Source organism: Gopherus flavomarginatus, chromosome 3 (genome assembly GCF_025201925.1).
Source record: "Gopherus flavomarginatus isolate rGopFla2 chromosome 3, rGopFla2.mat.asm, whole genome shotgun sequence".
Taxonomy (NCBI): domain Eukaryota; kingdom Metazoa; phylum Chordata; order Testudines; family Testudinidae; genus Gopherus; species Gopherus flavomarginatus.
In genome coordinates this window covers 216,408,047-216,427,479 of record NC_066619.1, presented here as the reverse complement: position 1 = coordinate 216,427,479, position 19,433 = coordinate 216,408,047, and the positions used below count along the sequence as shown (strand labels likewise).

At 42.3% G+C, this 19,433-nt stretch overlaps 1 protein-coding gene across 2 annotated transcripts in view; it reads left to right on the top strand.

Moving 5' to 3' along the window:
- The window catches only part of GLRA3 (glycine receptor alpha 3), a 155,460-nt gene that overhangs the window by 15,857 nt on the left and 120,170 nt on the right, over positions 1-19,433 (top strand). For both annotated transcript variants that reach the window (XM_050945353.1, XM_050945354.1), the window contains exon 2: positions 18,063-18,190. In XM_050945353.1, the coding sequence (XP_050801310.1) occupies positions 18,063-18,190 (128 nt within the window). The remainder of the gene's footprint in view (positions 1-18,062; positions 18,191-19,433) is intronic.

Below are 19,433 nucleotides of genomic sequence, written 5' to 3'. Positions count from 1 at the left end.
CACTATAATATCTGACAGGAGGTATCAGTAAATTCAGTATATTGCATAGCATACAAATGACATCAGATTTTTAAGGGAAAGATAATCAAAGCAAATTTTGAGAAGCATCAGGAAAACATAATTTAAAAAAAAAGTTGAGAGAGAGCATGCACTCATATGCTCAGGAGAAGGAAAACTCTCTGATTTCAACCCAAGAACATCAGGCCATATGGTTTGTGAAAGTTATGCCAATCACACATGGTCTATGGGTCTACACTGCCAACCCCAGCTAACAGGATAAGGCAGTGGCAAAGCATATCCATGCAGAGAGGTCCTTCTCTTATGAACTCCTTTATCATAACATGCACATTGGTACAAACATGCAAAATATTTGAGCAGTTGTGCAGAAAGGAACTATCTCTAGATTTAAAGGTATTTCCGCATTCAAGCTCATGTGCAAAGCAATATCAATCTGATTTCTGTGTCTCCAGTAGTGTATCCAATAGAGAAAGGCATACAGCGAGATTGAAGGAAAAGATCTGTGAGGTTCTCCTTGTAGTGGTCTTCCTCCCACAGACATAGCCTCTCTACAAAGTCTGTATGCAGATCGCAGTGGTCTTGCTCGCTTGCAAGCTTCCCTAAATAGGCAGCTGCTTCCAACATCCCCTTCCCCCCGAGACTGCTCTAAATTACCCTAGCTGTGTATAGTCCTGGTGGACCATTACATAAATAGTGGATAATGGAGTGCAGGAAAGCCCTGGCCCTTCCCCCACTTGCTCAGTCATTAAGATAAGCTCCATACAAATCACAGATAGAGAGCAGCCCAGATACTGTTGTGCCAATTCTATGCCACTTTGAAGCACTCCTCTATGCTTAAGTGATATACTTGTGGCTAGGTATGCCAGCTGTAGCCACTGTTTTGTGCTGACTGCACAGCACAGAGTGACTCTAACATAACAGAAAAGCTGGGCCATTGTTAACTTTTGAGATCTAATTCAATTAATGAAGTGTGAAATAAAAGTATTTCAATCCTGCTTTCCATATAAATCTAATTAAAACTCGTAACTAAAACTCTATACCTCCATAATGTATTTTCTTGTTAAAATGTATGCTTGTATCTGGCATTGCTGTTCCTGTTGCCTTAATACAAGCAGTGTGTAACTTCATTAAGAAAAAAAATGATCTGCTGATTTTTTTTAAGTGTGGGGATGGGGTGGGGAGATCTTCTCAAAGCAAGCAAAACATTCTACAAATGGCATCAGCAGTTCCTATTCAATTTCTCGGGAAGCATTGTGGTTTGGGGTAGCAGGGTGTCTGGTATGCCAGAATGGGAGTTGGAGAGTGGCAGAAGAACAGTTTTGGCAGGAAGATGGGGTAAGAGCTACTTTTAGCTAGAGAAACCAGCAGGGTTTTTATTTTGGGGGTGGCAGGGCGGGAGTTGCGCTTGGGGAGATGTAGGAAGATGTTTTGAGGAATTGAGTAATAGAGAACTCTTGAAGATTCATAAAGTTTAAAGCCAGAAGGGATGATTAGATCAGCTATGTCTAATTTCTGGTCTAGTCTTAAAGTCCATGATATTTTACCCAGTTACCCCTGTATTGAGCCCAACAACTTGTATTTTGCTAAACATATCTTCCAAAAAGGCATCCAGTCATGATTTGAAGACACACCAAGAGCTGGAGAATAAAGCACTTTCATTGGTAGTTTGTTCCAATGGTTAATCAGCCTCACTATAAAGTATTTGTGACTAATTTCTAATTTGATTTTGTCTGGCTTCAGTTTCTAGCCATTGGGTCTTGTTATGGTTTTCTCCACTAAATTAAAGAGCTGTTTAATTCCTGAGATTTTCTCCCCGACAGTACCCATAGACAAATTAAATCACCTATCGATCTTCTATTTCATAAGATAAACAAATCATGCTCTTTAAGTCTCTGACCCTAAGTCATTTTCTCCAGCCCTCAAATAATTTTGGTGGCTCTTTTCTCTAGCCTCTCAATTTTTTCAACACCCTTTTAAAAATACAGACACCAAAACTGTCCACAGTATTCCAGTATCAGTCTCACCAATGACATATATAGTGGTAAAATCACCTTCCTATTCCTACTTCCTCTGTTATACATCCAAGGATCTCCTTAGCCCTTTTTGCCACAGCATTTCACTGGAAGCTTATTTTCAGTTTCTTGTAAATTCTTCTCAATTCTTTACTGAGTCACTGTATCACGTTTCCAAGATAAACTTGCATTTGGCTGTATTAAAACTCCTTTTCTTTGAATGGATCCAGCCTACCAAGTGATCCAGATTGCTCTTCATGAGTGCCCTGCCACCATTATCATCACTTCACTAATCTTTGTGTCATCTATATATATTTATCAGCTGTTATTTTATATTTACTTCACATCATTGATGACAATGTTGAATTATTATCAGCCTTTGTACTGAGCCCTGTGGAACCCACTAGAACTATTTAGTGATGATTCCCCAATGACGACTACTTTTTGAGACTGTCAGTTGACCAGGTCTTAATCCATTTAATACGTGCTCTTAAAATAGTATAGTGCTAACTTTTTAATCAGAATGTTATGTGGGATTAAGACAAATTTCTTACAACAGACTAAATATGTTACATTAGTGCAGTTACCTTTATTAACCAAGCTTGTGATCTCATGTAAGAATGAAATCAGTTTTGTTAAACTTAGTTTCCATAAAAGCATGTCGACTGGCATTAATTATATTCCTATCCTTAAATTTTTTTATTAATTCAGTCATGTACCATATTTCCCATTACTTTGCTCAGGACTGATCTCAGGCTAGATGACCTGTAGTTACTCAGCAATGGGGATACTATTGCTAGGATTTCTTTTGTTCCTAATATACGTAAAAAAGCCTTCTTTTAATAGTCCTTAACTCTGTCAGCCATGGATTTTGCCCTGATGTTTTTAGGTTCCTTTATCAATTTTTCACTTTCATAACTTCTAGTTTGTATTGATTGCTATCTATTCCCTTTCCCTTCCATTTATGGGGATATTGCTTTTTTATTCCTAATGCCTTTATATCATCATTGATCCATGATCAATTTTTAGCCAAAGTTGCTCTCTTTGGGTATGTCTATACTACACAATTAGGTTGATTTTATAGAAGTTGATTTTTAGAAATCAATTTTATACAGTCGACTGCATATGTCCCCCACTAAGCGCATTAAGTCGGGGGAATTTGCCCTCACTACCATGGCTAGCATCAACTTAAAGAGTGGTGCACTGTGGGTAGCTATCCGTTAGTTCCCGCAGTCTCCACTGCCCATTGGAATTCTGGGTTAAGCTTCCAATGCCTGATGGAGCAAAAACATTGTTGCAGGTGGTTTTGAGTACATATCGTCAGTCGCCCCTCCCTCCGTGAAAGCAACGGCAGATTGTTTTGTGCCTTTTCTCTTGGGTTACCCATGCAAACGCCATATCACAGCAAGCATGGAGCCCGCTCAGCTCACCATCACCACTGCTGTTGTGAGCACTGTAAATACCTCATGCATTATACTGCAGTATGTGCAGAACCGGGCTAAGAGACACCAGCACGAGGAGGATTTTGATGAGGACATGGACATAGATGTGCCTGAAAGCACAAGCTGTGACAATTGGGACATTCTGGTGGCAGTGGAACTGGTTGATACAGTGGAACACCGATTCTGGGCCAGGCAAACAAGCACAGACTGGTGGGACCACATAGTGTTGCAGGTATGGGATGATTCCCAGTGGCTGCGAAACTTTCGCATGCATAAGGCCACTTTCCTGGAACTCCATGAGTTGCTTTCCCCCACCCTGAAGTGCAGGAATACCAAGATGAGAGCTGCTCTGACAGTTGAGAAGCGAGTAGCAATAGCCCTGTAGAAGCTTGCAATACCCGGCTGCTACCAGTCAGCCGGAAATCAGTTTGGAGTGGACAATCCTACTGTGGGGGCTGCTGTGATCCAAGTAGCCAATGCAATCATTGACGTTCTGTTATCAAGGTTAGTGACTCTGGGAAATGTGCAGGTCATATTGGATGACTTTTCTGCAATGGGGATCCCTAACTGTGGTGGGGCGATAGACGGAACGCATATCCCCATCTTGGCACTGGACCACCTTGCCAACCAGTACATGAACCACAAGGGGTACTTCTCAATGGTACTGCAAGCACTGGTGGATCACAAGGGACATTTCACCAACATCAATGTAGGATGGCCGGGAAAGGTGCATGACGCTCGCATATTTAGGAACCCTGGGCTTTTTGAGCAGCTGCAAGAGGGGACTTACTTCTCAGACCAGACAATTACTGTTGGGGATGTTGAAATGCCAATTGTTATCCTTGGGGACCCAGCCTACCCCTTGCTCCCATGGCTCATGAAGCCTTACACAGGTAGCCTGGACAGTAGTCAGAAACAGTTCAACTATAGGCTGAGCAAGTGCAGAATGGTGGTAGAATGTGCATTTGGATGTTTAAAAGCTCGCTGGTGCTGTTTGCTGACTAGGTCAGACCTCAGTGCAACCAACATTCCCATTGTTATTGCTGCTTGCTGTGTACTCCACAATATCTGTGAGAGTAAGGGGGAGATGTTTATGGCAGGGTGGGAGGTTGAGGCAAATCGCCTGGCATCCAATTTTGAGCAGCCAGACACCAGGACAATTAGAAGAGCACAACAAGGTGTGCTGCACATCAGAGAGGCTTTGAAGACCAGTGTAATGACTGGCCAGGCTTCAGTGTGACAGTTGTGTGTGTTTCTCCTTGATGCAAATCCACCCCCTTTGTTGATTTTAATTCCCAGTAAGCCAATCACCCTCCCACCTTCAAAAATAAGTAACTATTGTTTTGATACCATGCATTCTTTTTTAATAATTAAAACATAAATGAGATAACGGACAAGATAGCCCGGATGGGGTGGGGGAGGAGGGAAGGACAAGACCATATGTTTATTGTAGTCACATTAAAAATCAAAATGTTTGAATGACAGCCTTTTGTTGCTTGGGCCATTCTCTGGAGTGGAGTGTCTGGGTGACCGGAGCCTTCTCCCCCACACCCCCCGTGTTCTTGGGCATCTGGGTGATGCAGATATGGAACTTGGGGAGGAGGCCATGCAGTTATACAGTGGATGCACTGGGGGTCTGCGCTCTTGTTGGATTTCTTGCCGCTTCAACAGATGCTTCATCAAGTCTGTTTGCTCCCCCATTAGCCTCAGTATTGTGTCCTGCCTCTGCTCTTCATACTCACTTAATTCTTTCCTGGCTTCTGCCACTGAATGCCTCCATGCATTAAGCTGTGCCCTGTCATTGTGGAAGGACTGCATGAGCTCAGAAAACATGTCATCATGAGTGTGGGGTTTTTTTTGCCTTCTAATCTGAGATAACCTCAGGGATGGAGATGATGGGGGAGCATAGAAACATTTGCACCGGGGGGAGATAAAAAGAGAGAGTAAAATTTAAGGTGATACATTTCTGAGAACACAAAAGAGACTTTCACAGTGAATCAAGCAATTCACAGCAGACAGCATATGTGCTTTAGGTACAAGGCTGCATTTTGCCTTTTATATTGAGCACCTGCCAGTAGGGTGACACATCACACATGGCTGGGCAACAGAATTCGGTTTCCAGGCAGCCATGCTAAGCCTTTTGGGACGTGGGGTTGGCTTCCTACACCTTCATAACATATGCGAATATTTTCAAACTGCAGCACCCTCCTTTTCCAGAGCAAGCAATGGGTTGGGTTTCATATTTAAAAGGAGGGGCTGCGGTTTTTGGGTGGATGTGCAGCACACACCTACCCCCACTGCACGGTGTGGCTATTCTCTGGGATGATCCCTTCACCCCTCCCCCCCCCCCCCCCGCTGTGTGGCTATTCCCTGGGATGATCCCTTTTGGCCAAGTACAAACAGTCCAGCAGGAATGGGGTCCTTTTACTGTTCCCTTACAAAAATTCCCCTATTTCATCCAGGTGACCATGAATGATATCACTTTCCTGAGGCTAATACAGAAAGATATAGACCGAATGTTGCTTGATTGTGACCAAAATCCACGACCATTCGCTGCCATGCTTTGTGCTGCAGTGATTCCAGAATACTTGCTACTGGCTTGGCGTGGTAAAGTGTCCTACTGTGGATGACAAAATAAGGTAGCCCTCCCCAGGAACCTTCTGCAAAGGCTCTCAGAGTACCTCCAGGAGAGCTTCATGGAGATGTCCCTGGAGGATTCCTGCTCCATCCCCAGACGTGTGAACAGACTTCTCCAGCTGTACTGGCCGCGAATGCATCCCAATTGTTTCTATCAGTGTATAAAAGCGAGGTCGCAGAAGGGGGTGTCTTTCCATAGCCTAGGAGGGAATAGAAAACCCCACTGTTCACTAAGCCAAGTTCATTGTAACAGGCATGCATGTACCCGTGTAACTGTAGACATTGATCCGGGGAGCTAGGACCGTGCTTTGTTGACAATAAACCTGGCTGAGTGTCTTCACTGATGAACCGAGTCTGTGGTCTCTTTGGGACGTTGGATCAAGATCTGCTGTGCCAGCTATCTACAGAGAGCTGGCACAACACAACACACATATGCAGCCACCAATTGACAAGATGGGGTAGATGGACTTTGAAAAGTCAAATAGGTGCCCAGACTTCATGTTTCCAAACAAGAATAACAAAAATCAAATTTGCATGTTGGTTAGAAACAGAAGGTTTAAATATTTTGACTATTTCTACTGTAGTCAATAATGGGGTTAACATTTCTTTTTTGTTGTATATCTGCTATTACCGAGTCTCCTTTTACAGTTTTCTTGTATGATGTTTTCATGCCTTTTATCAGTATGGATCACTAGTTATTCCCTAGCTTAGTTTATATCACACATTAACTTTGATTATATCAGTTTCTGGAGATTATTTATGCAGCAGTTATTGACTCAAACCAGTTTGCTTGACTGTGAATATTATATTTAAAAAATGATTGTGAGGAACTAATTAGTTGCAATCAGATTGCTGGATTTCATTAAAAAAGGACCTGCTGAAAGTGTTTTCTTTTCTTAGGCACATTTTATATAATATTGATAAATTTTGTCACCATTATACTCACTACAACCATAGAATCAAGGGAAGTATCCTCAGGATTAAATCAATGTAATCATTATTTTAATCATGAGTGATCTGATAAATTAGTATCAGCTCAGATTAATTTGCAGAAATACTTATTGTACTGCTGTTTGTGAGATGCAGTTGAATGCATAATGGCTGGCTGCAGCTTTTGCATACAGTCACTTCCCCACGAGTATGTAATTAATTTCCTTGAGCTGCTCTGTAAACCTTTTTAATATACACTGTATTGAAAGCATTCAAAGATCAGTAGAATAAAATGAACCACAAAATAAAGTTCCCATAGCTCCAGGGCCTTGAGTTACACTTGCTGTTCCAAGGAACAGGCTAAATAATGAAATGAAAAAGCCATTGATCCATTGTTATATGCACAGCAGCATCACAAGATGGTTCTGCAGTCAACACTGTACTTTAAAGCACAAATATTTATAACTTTTTCAATGGCTCAAAGAATCTGTTCTTAAGATACTAATGGGGAGAACTAAGCTATGTTTACCTGACAAAAAAAATCATAATGATAAAGACGTGGATTAATTGACACACAGTACAAATATAGGCATAAAATTTCCAAAATACAATGCAGAAGTAATTTATCAGAAAAGAAAGAGGAAACTATCAATGAAGCTATAAGTTAAATTATTTAATAGTTTTGTATACTGTCCTTCACAACTGAGGTGTGACAGATTCTGAGGGAACTAATTAGGGTATAATGGATCACCGAGTCCTAAAGTTATCCCGTGTTGTAGGTGTGGTCCCTTTATCTTTCTCCTATAACTATATAATTGAAGGGCACATTCATGCATCAGTTTGAACCAAATTTTAACTCAACTTGTAATGAGGTTTCATCCAGTTCATAACAGGAAGGGAAGGATTGTTCCTTACAATCTCTTGCTGCTTCCCTGGGCCTCTCCTATCTTTCTCCTGTTTACAATTTCTCTTACAGAGCTGCTGCCTCTCCTACTGCTGCTCTGAAGTTCTGTCTCCTTGTGCAACTTCTTCCCAGCAAATTAATGAGGAGCTTCCTCTAGGCCCTTCTCAGCCTCTCTAACAGCACTCTCTACCCTCACCCTCCCCTACTCCAGAGTCTTTCTCCTACTTTGCGTTGTGCCTAGTTTTAGGGAGTCCCTTCTTTCAGCTGGGACTGAAATGAAATTAGGCCCGATCCCATCTCCAAGATCTTTTTAATCCTTTATTTGCCAGAGTAGGTTGCACAGCCATCACAGTTCAGTTGAGAGAGAGTGGTCAGAGGAAAACAGTAATTGTTATAATATCGGAAAGCCCATTTTTCTAGTCAGGATTGTTTCATGTGGCAAGCCATTTGGATTGAGAATCCCCTCACCACCACCCCTTTATGTTTTATGTTTTGAATAGAACTGGTCAAATACTATGCTTCAGCTTCATTATTTGACTTTTTTTTTCCTTTTGTCCAATAGTTTATTTAACAAATCAATTTTTAGGTATTTGACCAGCTGTAGCTTACAAACACCCATGCATCTGAGGAAGTGGGTATTCACCCACAAAAGCTCATGCTCCAAAACGTCTGTTAGTCTATAAGGTGCCACAGGATTCTTTACTACCCATATCCAAGATACTTTCAAGAAATATAAATAACTAGATCAGTGGTTTGAATCTGGCCCTAAACTGGAAGTTTTTACCACCTCGTGTATGTTTGGTAGCTATGTTTAACTACAGCTGACCAGTATCCATGACACAAAACCATCATCACAGTTAGCATCTATGTTGGTAGTCCCAGGAGCAGGAAGTGAATAGGTATGGAGACTGAACTACTCTCATTGTTACTCCTAAGGGTGGTCTCTCTGCTAAAAACTGAGGCACTGGGAAGTCTAGGAAAGAAACAATTAGTGTTAAATTTCTGTCATATGCTGGTGATTTAAAGTTGCATTTTTTTAAATTTATGCAACAATCTTATGTACCTTGCTTTTGAATGCCCCATGGAATGTAAAGTTTTGATCACTCTAAATTCTTATAACCCTGGCCATTGGGGAAACAGAGAGAGATACAATTCTTGAAAGAACCAGCTCAGAGACTAAAAGAGAATCTGTATTCTCTGTAGATGTGCAGAAAGTCATTCCTGCAAATGTACAGTAGCTGTGTGTAGTGAAGGGAAGATTATTCTCTTGTTGATGTGTGTGCTGAGCTTCCATTAATACTAATGGGAGCTATATTTATATTGAGTGAAGGGAGAATATATTCATAGTGTGCAGCCACTTAGCAAACAGAGGCTTATTTTTAGAGATAACGTGTGACATAACTGAGGAATTCTTAACAGTGGAGTATCCAGGAGCAATACATATTTCATTATTTCCTTATATTTTTCCTCTGTACTGTTTGTTTTTTTCCTGTCAAAAATACCATGCCTTTAACTGTATTTTCTACTGCACCACTAGCCAGTGTTACAATAAGTAAAAATGACCTGCAATGGTGTTATTAAAATGACTAGGCCTACAGTATGTGGTCTTGTTATTAAGGCACAGGACTAACAATCAGAAGAACTGTGTTCTACTGTTGGTCTTGCCACACAATTCTTGTGTGATTTTGGGCAAGTCATTAAAACTGGGTTTCAGTTTTCCTATCTGTAAAATAGGAATAATACCTATGTTACAATGGTATTATGCTAATTCAGGTTTTTAAAGAACTTTCAGATCCTGACATGAAAGGCACTATGCAAGTGCAAAGCTTTATTTATCATTATAATAATATAATATCACATGTCTGTATATGAAAATATGTAGTGATATTCAAGTATTATTTTTCTTCTGACTTTTTTTCAAAGTGTTTTATAAACTTTAATTAAGCCTCACTATATCCATATGATGTAGTATTCTTTTTTCAGGAATGGGTCAAAACAGAACCTGGAATCTGAACCCTTTCTAATTAAATTGCAGCAGAGGGATAGGGGATCATATTTAAATCCCTTATTCAGAAGCTATCCCCACGCTTTAGCTTCTATACTAGATCCACAAAAGGCAGGCACAATTTTTTCAGTTCTGGTTCAGATACAACTACAGTCCTGCATGACTAACTGTTTTTATGATATTACATCCAAGATAATGGAAACCTCAACCAACAGCTGATCTCTCTTTTCCTGCAATCCTGTCTCATTTACTACATGCCTTCCAACCTCTATCACAAATGAGGTGGAGATACTACACACAACAGTCTCATTTGCCACACAAACCTGATTCTTTCTCAGTGTACTGTCTGTTCTGTACCCCGAATGAGGCAGGAGTCCTATGGAAAATACAGTATGTGATTATGTAATTGGAGATTACACACAAGGCACAGGACATTTTATTCTGGTATTTCTGAAGAGTTTTGAGTGTTTGATTTTGCAACCTTAACTTTTTTTTTTAAATGTAGACAAGCCCAGAGCTACACCAGTTAGGTCTCATTGGGAATGTCTATATTGCAGCTGGAAGGTGTGGTTCCCAGCATGGTTAGACAGATTCATGGTTAGACACCTTCAACAGAGCTAGTGCACTAAAATAGCCCTGTGGATGCTACAGCTCAGGCAGTTGCTCAGGCTAGTCACCCAAGTTTGGACTCAGCGCATCGGGTGGGCTTGGACTTGGAGCTGCTAGCCCAAGTTGCTGCCTGGGCTGCAGTATCACACTAAAAATTTTAGCATAGTGGCTCAAGCAGTGCTAGTGCTAATCTGTTTATCCAGGCTGAGTGTGACACTTTCCAACTTCAGCGCAGGCATAGCTACTAAGATCTGAGGCCTTGGCTACACTACAGAGTTGCAGCGCTGGTGAGGGGGTTACAGCGCTGCAACTTAGGATGTGTATACACTTGCACAGCACGGCCAGCGCTGCAACTCCCTGGTTGCAGCGCTGGCTGTACACCCGGTCGAGCCTCGGGTGTAGAGGATCCAGCTCTGGTCAGCAAGTGTAGACACCCACCAGCGTTTTTATTGACCTCCGTGGCATAAGTAGGTATCCCAGCATACCTTAGAAGCCTCTCTGGTAATCATGAAAACTCACCTGACCCCTCCTTTAAATGCCCCGGGAATTTTAAAAATCCCCTTCCTGTTTGCTCAGCCAAGTGTGGAGTGCAATTAATCAATCAGTCAGCGACCATGCCTCCACGCACCAAACGAGCCCCAGCATGGACCAATGCAGAGCTGCAGGACCTCATAAGTGTTTGGGGAGAGGAGGCTGTGCAAGCACAGCTGCGCTCCAGAAGGAGAAATTATGATACCTATGGGCAGATATCGCAGTCCTTGATGAGAAGGGGCCATGAACGGGACGCGTTGCAGTGCAGGGTCAAAATAAAAGAGCGGAGGAGTGCTTACTGCAAAGCTCGTGAGGGAAATCGCCGCTCAGGAGCTGCCCCCACGACCTGCCGTTTTTACCAGGAGCTGGATGCCATACTTGAGTGTGACCCCACTGCCAATCCTAGAAGCACAATGGAGAGTTCAGAGCAGGAAGAAGTGGGGGAGGTTGTAGAGGACGGCGACAGTGAGGCTACTGGCGTGGAGGGAGACACCCCGGAGTCCCAGTACACATGCAGCCAGGAGCTCTTCTCAAGCCAGGAGGAGGCTAGCCAGTCGCAGCAGCAGGAAGCTGATGGTGAGGAAGAAACTGAGGATCGTGCTCAGGGTAAGTAGATTTTTATGTTTTGGGAGAGGAGGGTTTTGGTTATGGCTGCCTGCATGCATGCCTAAACGTGGAATAGCCCATTGATTTGCTCTATCACGTCCCTGTAATCTGCCTCGGTAATCTCTTGAAAATTTGCAGCCAGAGCGTTTGCAATTTGCTTTCTCAAGTTGATCGGGAGAGCCACCGTGGTCCTTGTCCCGGTCAGGCTAACTCGTCCGATCCACTGTGCAGCGAGGGGTGGGGGGACCATGGCTGCACACAGGAAAGCTGCATAGGGGCCAGGGCGGTATCCACATTGCTGTAGAAGACCCTCCCTCTCTTCCCAGGTAACACGCAGCAGTGATATGTCTAGCAGTAGGAAACCCTGTTGAGAATTTAGGGATACTTGAGTGCAGGGCGCCAGGTTCGCGTTTCCCCAGCCCATTGCGCTCTGTTGTTAACCCCCCCCCCTCCAAGCACGTAGCCAGCCACGCGGTGTGCTCCGGTGTTATGCACCCTCCTCCAAGCAGGCATCCAGCACCGCGGTGCGCTCCGGTGTTCCCCACCCCCCCCTCCCAGCACGTATCCAGCCACGCGGTGCACTCCGGTGTTATGCACCCCCCTCCAAGCAGGCATCCAGCACCGCGGTGCGCTCCGGAGTTCCCCAACTCCCTCCCAGCACGTAGCCAGCCACGCGGTGTGCTCCGGTGTTATGCACCCCCCTCCAAGCAGGCATCCAGCACCGCGGTGCGTCCCCACCCCTCACCAGCAGGACGGCGTGAACGCGGACCAAAGCCCAACTCCCCCCCCCCCCCACAAGCAGCTCACCACCTTCCTGTTCACTACTGTCCCCTGTTCAGGACACCAGCTACCTCCTGTACCCATTGCAGATAAACCCCAGTGACCCATTGGTCAATTCCCACACCCAAGGGGAAATCGGGGGAAAACACTCACCCCATTGCTCGCCATGACTTAGCTTCCCTGCCCTCTCTGTGTTATGTGAGAAGGATGCTACCAAAAGTCTAAAAAGTCCTTCACTGTGTGATAATAAACAATGTAGCCTCTGTGTATTACATGGTTCTATCTCTCTTTTTTCTAGTGACCTTGACTAATGCAGCCGGATCACCGGCCTCACGTAGATTGCAGAACTTGAGACGAAATCCCAGAAAATCAAAAGAGGAATTGATCAAATCTGTTATGAGTCACTACAACAGAGAAAGTAGGAAGACACAGGAATGGAGAGAGAAAATGTATGAATGGAGACAGAGTGTACATGAATGGAGGCAAACAGAAAGCAGGAGAAAGGAATTGTCTGCCGAAAAAACCTCAAAGCAGATGATAAGCCTCCTGGCTCGCCAAACTGAGTCTTTCGAGTCTCTCGTAGCCATGCAGACAAATATGTACCGTTGTAACCCACAGCCCTCCCAAAGCTCTCTTGTTCCCCAGTATTTCCACCAAACAACTTTCTCCAGCAGCCAGTTTCTTATTACCCCCAGCTGCCCCCAACACCTGTACGATCACCTACCAGCCCTGATAACTATAATTCTTACCCTGTTCACTCCACCCCCATTACCCTGCAGCATAGTAATCCTGAAGTGCAGCAGACATTGAACAGTAATCAAAATAGGACATATTCAAACCTGTGAATGTACAGTCCACCACCCCAACCCCCTTGCCTTTTATGTACTGTATGTTGAATAAAGGATTTTTTTTCTTTTTCGCTACGTTATTTTATTGCTGGAAGTGGTAAATATTGTACCCCAAGGTACAGCAAAGCACATCAAATGCACCAAACATTACTGTTGGCTCTCAGCATCAAATTGCTCCCTTAAAGCATCCCTAATCCTTGAAGCTCTTTCCTGGGCCTCCCTAGTAGCCCTGCTCTCTGGCTGAGCAAACTCATCCTCTAGGCGTCGAACCTCGGAGGTCCATTCCTCACTGAATCTTTCACCCTTCCCTTCACAAATATTATGGAGGGTACAGCATGTGGATATAACAGCGGAGATGCTGCTTTCCCCCAAATCTAGCTTCCCATAAAGACACCTCCAGCGGGCTTTCAAATGGCCAAAAGCACACTCCACAGTCATTCTGCACTGGCTCAGCCTGTAGTTGAACCAGTCCTTGCTCCTGTCAAGCTTCCCTGTATATGGTTTCATGAGCCATGGCATTAAGGGGTAAGCGAGGTCTCCAAGGATCACAGTGGGCATTTCGACGTCCCCTACTGTGATCTTGCGGTCTGGGAAAAAAGTCCCGGCCCTCAGCCTCCTGAACAGGGAACTGTTCCAAAAGATGCGTGCACCATGCACCTTTCCAGGCCATCCTGAGTAAATGTCAGTGAAACGCCCACGGTGATCCACAAGCGCTTGCAGAACCATGGAGAAATACCCCTTGCGATTAACGTACTCTGATGCCAGGTGGGGTGGTGACAGAATAGGAATATGCGTCCCATCTATTGCCCCTCCACAGTTAGGGAAACCCATTTCTGCAAAGCCATCCACAATGTCCTGCACGTTCCCAAGAGTCACAGTTCTTCTTAGCAGGGTGCGATTAATGACTGTGCAAACTTGCATCAGCACCATTCCAACGGTAGACTTTCCCACTCCAAACTGATTCGCCACAGATCGGAAGCAGTCTGGAGTTGCCAGCTTCCAGATTGCAATAGCCACCCGCTTCTCCACTGGCAGGGCAGCTCTCAATCTCGTGTCCCTGCGCCGCAGGGTAGGGGCGAACTCAGCACACAGTGCCATGAAAGTGGCTTTTCTCATCCGAAAGTTCTGCAGCCACTGCTCGTCTTCCCAGGCTTGCAGGACGATGTGATCCCACCACTCAGTGCTGGTTTCCCGAGCCCAAAGGTGCCGTTCCACGGTGCTGAGCACGTCTGTTGCTGCCACAAGCAATTTAGTGTCTTCACCATCAGGCAATTCAATATCATCATCTGACTCCTCACTGTCACTGTCACTCTCACTTTGCAGCTGAAGGAATAGCTCCACTGCCATGCGTGATGTGCTGGCAACATTCATCAGCAAGGTCGTCAGCAGCTCAGGCTCCATTTATAACAAAAATCGCAGAAATCGCGCTGCAGAATCACAATGCCGCCAAACTGCTCGGAATGTGTAGCAAAGCACCACGGGGTGTTGGAACAGGAAGCGGAAAGACCCGCACACTTCCTTCCCCTTCCCACAAGCCACAGCGCCAAAATGGGATGAGGTGCTCTGTGGGATAGCTGCCCACAATGCACCATTCCCAACAGCGCTGCAAGTGCTGTAAATGTGGCCACACTGCAGCGCTGGTTGCTGTAAGTGTGGCCACTCTGCAGCGCTGGCCCTACACAGCTGTACTAACACAGCTGTAACTACCAGCGCTGCAAAACTGTAAGTGTAGCCATACCCTAAGACCCCACTTTTGATCTACTATACCAGTCCTGGTCCTACTGAATTCAGCAGGTGTTTTACTGTTCAGCTAGTATTTGTCCACACACATTTCTTTAAAATATTTTTTCTCCAGTTATTTTTAAAGAAAAATATCCTTCAGTGCTTACTCGGGAGAATGTCCTATTGAAATCCAGAGAAACCTTTTTGGAAAGGAATGAATTAAAATAGAACTTATTTACACTATATATATCACCTATATTTAATATACCAATTTCGACTATGTCAGAATATAGGCTGGGCAGCAGAATCACTGAAAGAGATCTTAAGTTTTTAAATGACTACATTAAATATTACTCAACAACCATGACCATGTTACAATAAGGCCAATGCTATATTGAGAGAATCATTAGGAAATCAAATATATCTTCTTCTCTATTTAACATTAGTTACCCTTCAATTTGGAGTACTGCTTTCAGTTTTGGGCAGTACAGTTTTAAAAAGACAAACATACTAAAGAAAGTTCAAAGCAGAGCAAAACCAAAACAAAAAACCTGCAACTCAGTGGGCGTATCAGTTTAAGACCTCCCACTGGGCCTGATTCTTCACTGTCTTGTGCAGTCAAAGTGTGTACAATTGTGCAAACTGGTTGTTGTGGGGGTTTGATTTGTTTTGCTTTACAATCATTTATCACTCCCTTTGCACAATGATTACTCAAGATGTAAGACAGTGGTGAATCAAGTCCATAAGGAATATTGGAAAGAGGATAAAAATATCATTGGTATTTGAAAAAAAGGACACACAGTAATGGGTCTAAACTGCACTAGGGAAAATTTATGTTAAATGCTATATTAAAAAAACTTTTCTAGCTACAGGAAGAAATACACAACTAAGCTAGCTACCAAAGGAAATTGTAGAATCACCATCACTGGAGATATTCAAGGCTGGACTTGACACCCACTTATCAAGACTGGCTTAGGGATAATGAAAACAATCCTACCCTTATGCAGATGGTAGACTAAATGACCAGCTAGCCATTCTTTCCAACTCAAAGCAATATATATTTCTTGTCAGTGGGATAAATCTAGGTTTCCAGGAAGCCATTTGATATTTATAACTCCTTGATCGTCACTACAGTGCTGCTCTTTGTACTATATATTGAAAAGTTTTAAATTACAAGTTCTTTTAATTAAAAAAGACCAACAATAACAACTTCCTTAATAAGAAGAGATGTCCAGAAGTTTTTAATTGTTCAGTGATAAAATCCTAAACATGTTGCATGGAAAATTTGGTCCAGTGAAGAAAGATTAATAATATTGGTTTTTATGTCTTTAGACCTTAAGATCCAAATTTCCAATTCTGGGGCAGATTGTTCAGTTCAATAAAACATTATAACTCTTCATGCTGTAAACAAAACATATGACTGAAGACCACAGAAGTGTTTTAGCCATGCAGTCAATAATTAGGGGACAAATAAATGTGTCCAGAAATTTTAAATTTGAAAGAAAAAACAAAGTTTCTGTAACAAACTGGCAATCTCAATTTTCTCTTAAAGCAGTTCACATACAGAATCTGGTCCAAACTTACTCCCTTGCTGAGGATTCATTTATTGCTAAGCTACGTAAACCTCAGCCTAAGATTTTAATGATAAGTTTTCAATTCCTACCCTTAGTTTCTTCTGCCTAGAAGAGACACGTAAATCCTTATCTGATAATCAGCTGACACTAACAGGATCCAATTGTCTGACATCAGGGTGAGTCAGCAGAAGAGATTTATCTCTTTATGCACTGTCCTAGAACTTGAGATCAGAGTAATTCAGCAGAACTCTTCATCTTTTCTGACGATCCTAGAACCAGAAACTTTGTTATAGTTTCACAGTATATCAAAGAGAAGTGTTATTTACAATCATTTTATATATCTATAATTTCATATTTTATTTATCAGTTTGATTTATGTTTCTTTTCTTAGGATCCACATGGTTGATCTCTATGCTTACATTCTGCTCTCTTGATATGTGCAGAGCACCCTTTAGAATGTCAGTGGGTGTTTCATATATCTAGACAGTGCAGACTATAGGAGATGACGTTTGCCATGTGGACCTGAGAGGAGAAGTTTGCCCTAAGATAGTTCCTTTCATTAAGTTATTCTTCCACAGCAGTAGTCACTTCTATTTTAAAGGAAAATGAACCTCATTGATAATGTTATGGAACAAAATTTGCCAATGAATTACCTGGTTTCATCTGCATAGATATCGCCATCAAACATTCAATCAGTGATACAGAAAAGAGGTGTATCTGTTCAAAGTAACATGAAAGATCCCAATCTAAGTTTCTCTAATGCAAGTTTCCATTATAAAGAACCCAGTTAAAAAGATTAATCACAGAGCACTTTCAAAATCATAGCATTCCAGATGTATAGATATTTGTGTAGTTGACATTATTTACTACTGCAATTTTGTGGAGCAAATCAATTAGGGCTGTTTGGAAATATGGGGGGAGCTCTAGACATTTCGCTGCCCCAAGCACGGCGGCATGCCATGGGGGGCACTCTGCCGGTCGCAGTCCTGTGGTTCCAGTGGACCTCCCGCAGGCGTGCCTCTGCCTGTCCCACGGCTCAGATGGACCTCCTGCAGGCGTGTCTGCGGAGAGTCCTCTGGTCCCAGCAGAGCGTCCCCCGCAGAATGCCGCCCCAAGCATGCGCTTGGCGTGCTGGAGCCTGGAGCAGCCCCTGGGAAATATGGTTAATTTTGAGAAGCCTCAACACACAAAAAATGTGATCACAATCCAGTTTGTCAGATATTTAGGGAAAAAACAGATATATAACCATGGATATAATAAGATCATGCTGTTTTCACATATTCAAATTAAAATAATTCTGTTATTTTTAATGTTTAATTTAAAATACAATTTTATCTTTGAACTGATCTGTTTTAATACTGATGAACAAAATGACTATGTTGTTAGGTACTTAATTATTACTAGAAATTATGACTAATAAAGTCTTTTTTGTTTTTATTTTTAGTTTGGTAGTCACAAAGGAAACGGACAGTGCAAGATCTCGTAGCATGCCAATGTCGCCATCTGATTTCCTGGATAAATTAATGGGTAGGATGTCAGGCTATGATGCAAGAATCAGACCAAATTTCAAAGGTAATTTTGAAAGCTGATTCACTTTAATTTAACATTGTCTTTGATGCAAATGGGTGTTTTGGAGAAAATTTAAAAGCAAAACAAATGTACTCAGCCATGCTCATCTAACCTTGACTTTGGTCATTCAAATTTCAGCAAAAACATGGTCTATTGTTTGTTGAAGTTTGTGTAGATGCCAAAATACTACTAAAGTTTAGTATTCTTTTAATATTTTAGCATGATATGTATATAGTATAACTTAAAGAACTAAAGGAACACATAAGATGGTCACAGCTACATTTTTTTCCCATATTTTTGGTGTATGCTCATGAATCAAATAGGGAAGTGCATGCTTCTAAATAATTAGTATCAGAGTACTTCCTGTATGTCCATACAGGATACAGCATCTAGGACCACTGTAATACTAGTGCTAATAATAAAGAGCATACCATGTAGTTGGTGAATGCATTTAAGATAGAAAACATTAGGAGCTATCCTCTTCCTGTCACTGACTGTACCTATGGCTCTCCAATAGTCTTCTGTCACCCTTTTAATAGGCTTCCAACAAGCTCTGTGACCCTCAATTTGCTTAGGTAGAATGTTGAAACTTTAGGGGCATTCTCAAAAGTACAGAGTTTAAGAATTCTATATAAATTTATGAAACAATTTAAAAATATTTTAATCAAGTTAATCATCTGTACCTTCAGTAAAATAAAAGAATACTTCTCAAATACAGATTGTGTGTGGAGGGAAAAAATCTCCTGCAAATAAAAACCCTACTAGTGTTCCTTTGCATTAGCTTTTCCTCCTCTGTGCCCTTCTTCCTGTTTTCAGGAAGTGTTCTGTCCTCTCTTTTCAAGATATTTTCTGTACATCACATTATCTCCACTTCTCAGAACATCTATCTCACCACCCTTCTCTATCTCACCTCTTGTTCATCACTGCGTTTTAATGTTTTTAATTTTACTGGTGCTCAGAAACTTGACTAGCTACAACCCTGAAGTTATAGGTACTGGATGCTATTTATTTACTTTCCTTTGCTATGGTTTGCCCAATGAATCTGGCTGGCAAGAGGAGAATGAGTTGTCTGTCAAGCTGCTTCTCAGTCAATCAACCTTAAAAAGATAGAACAGTAAATAAAACTAATCTCAAATGATTTACTTCTATCTGGAAACGTCGAAGTTGCAGTTGGTGAGTAGTAGAAGTGAAATTCCTCAGAATATGTTCCTGACACCTTAGTTTAAACAACAAATGTGTATCAAAA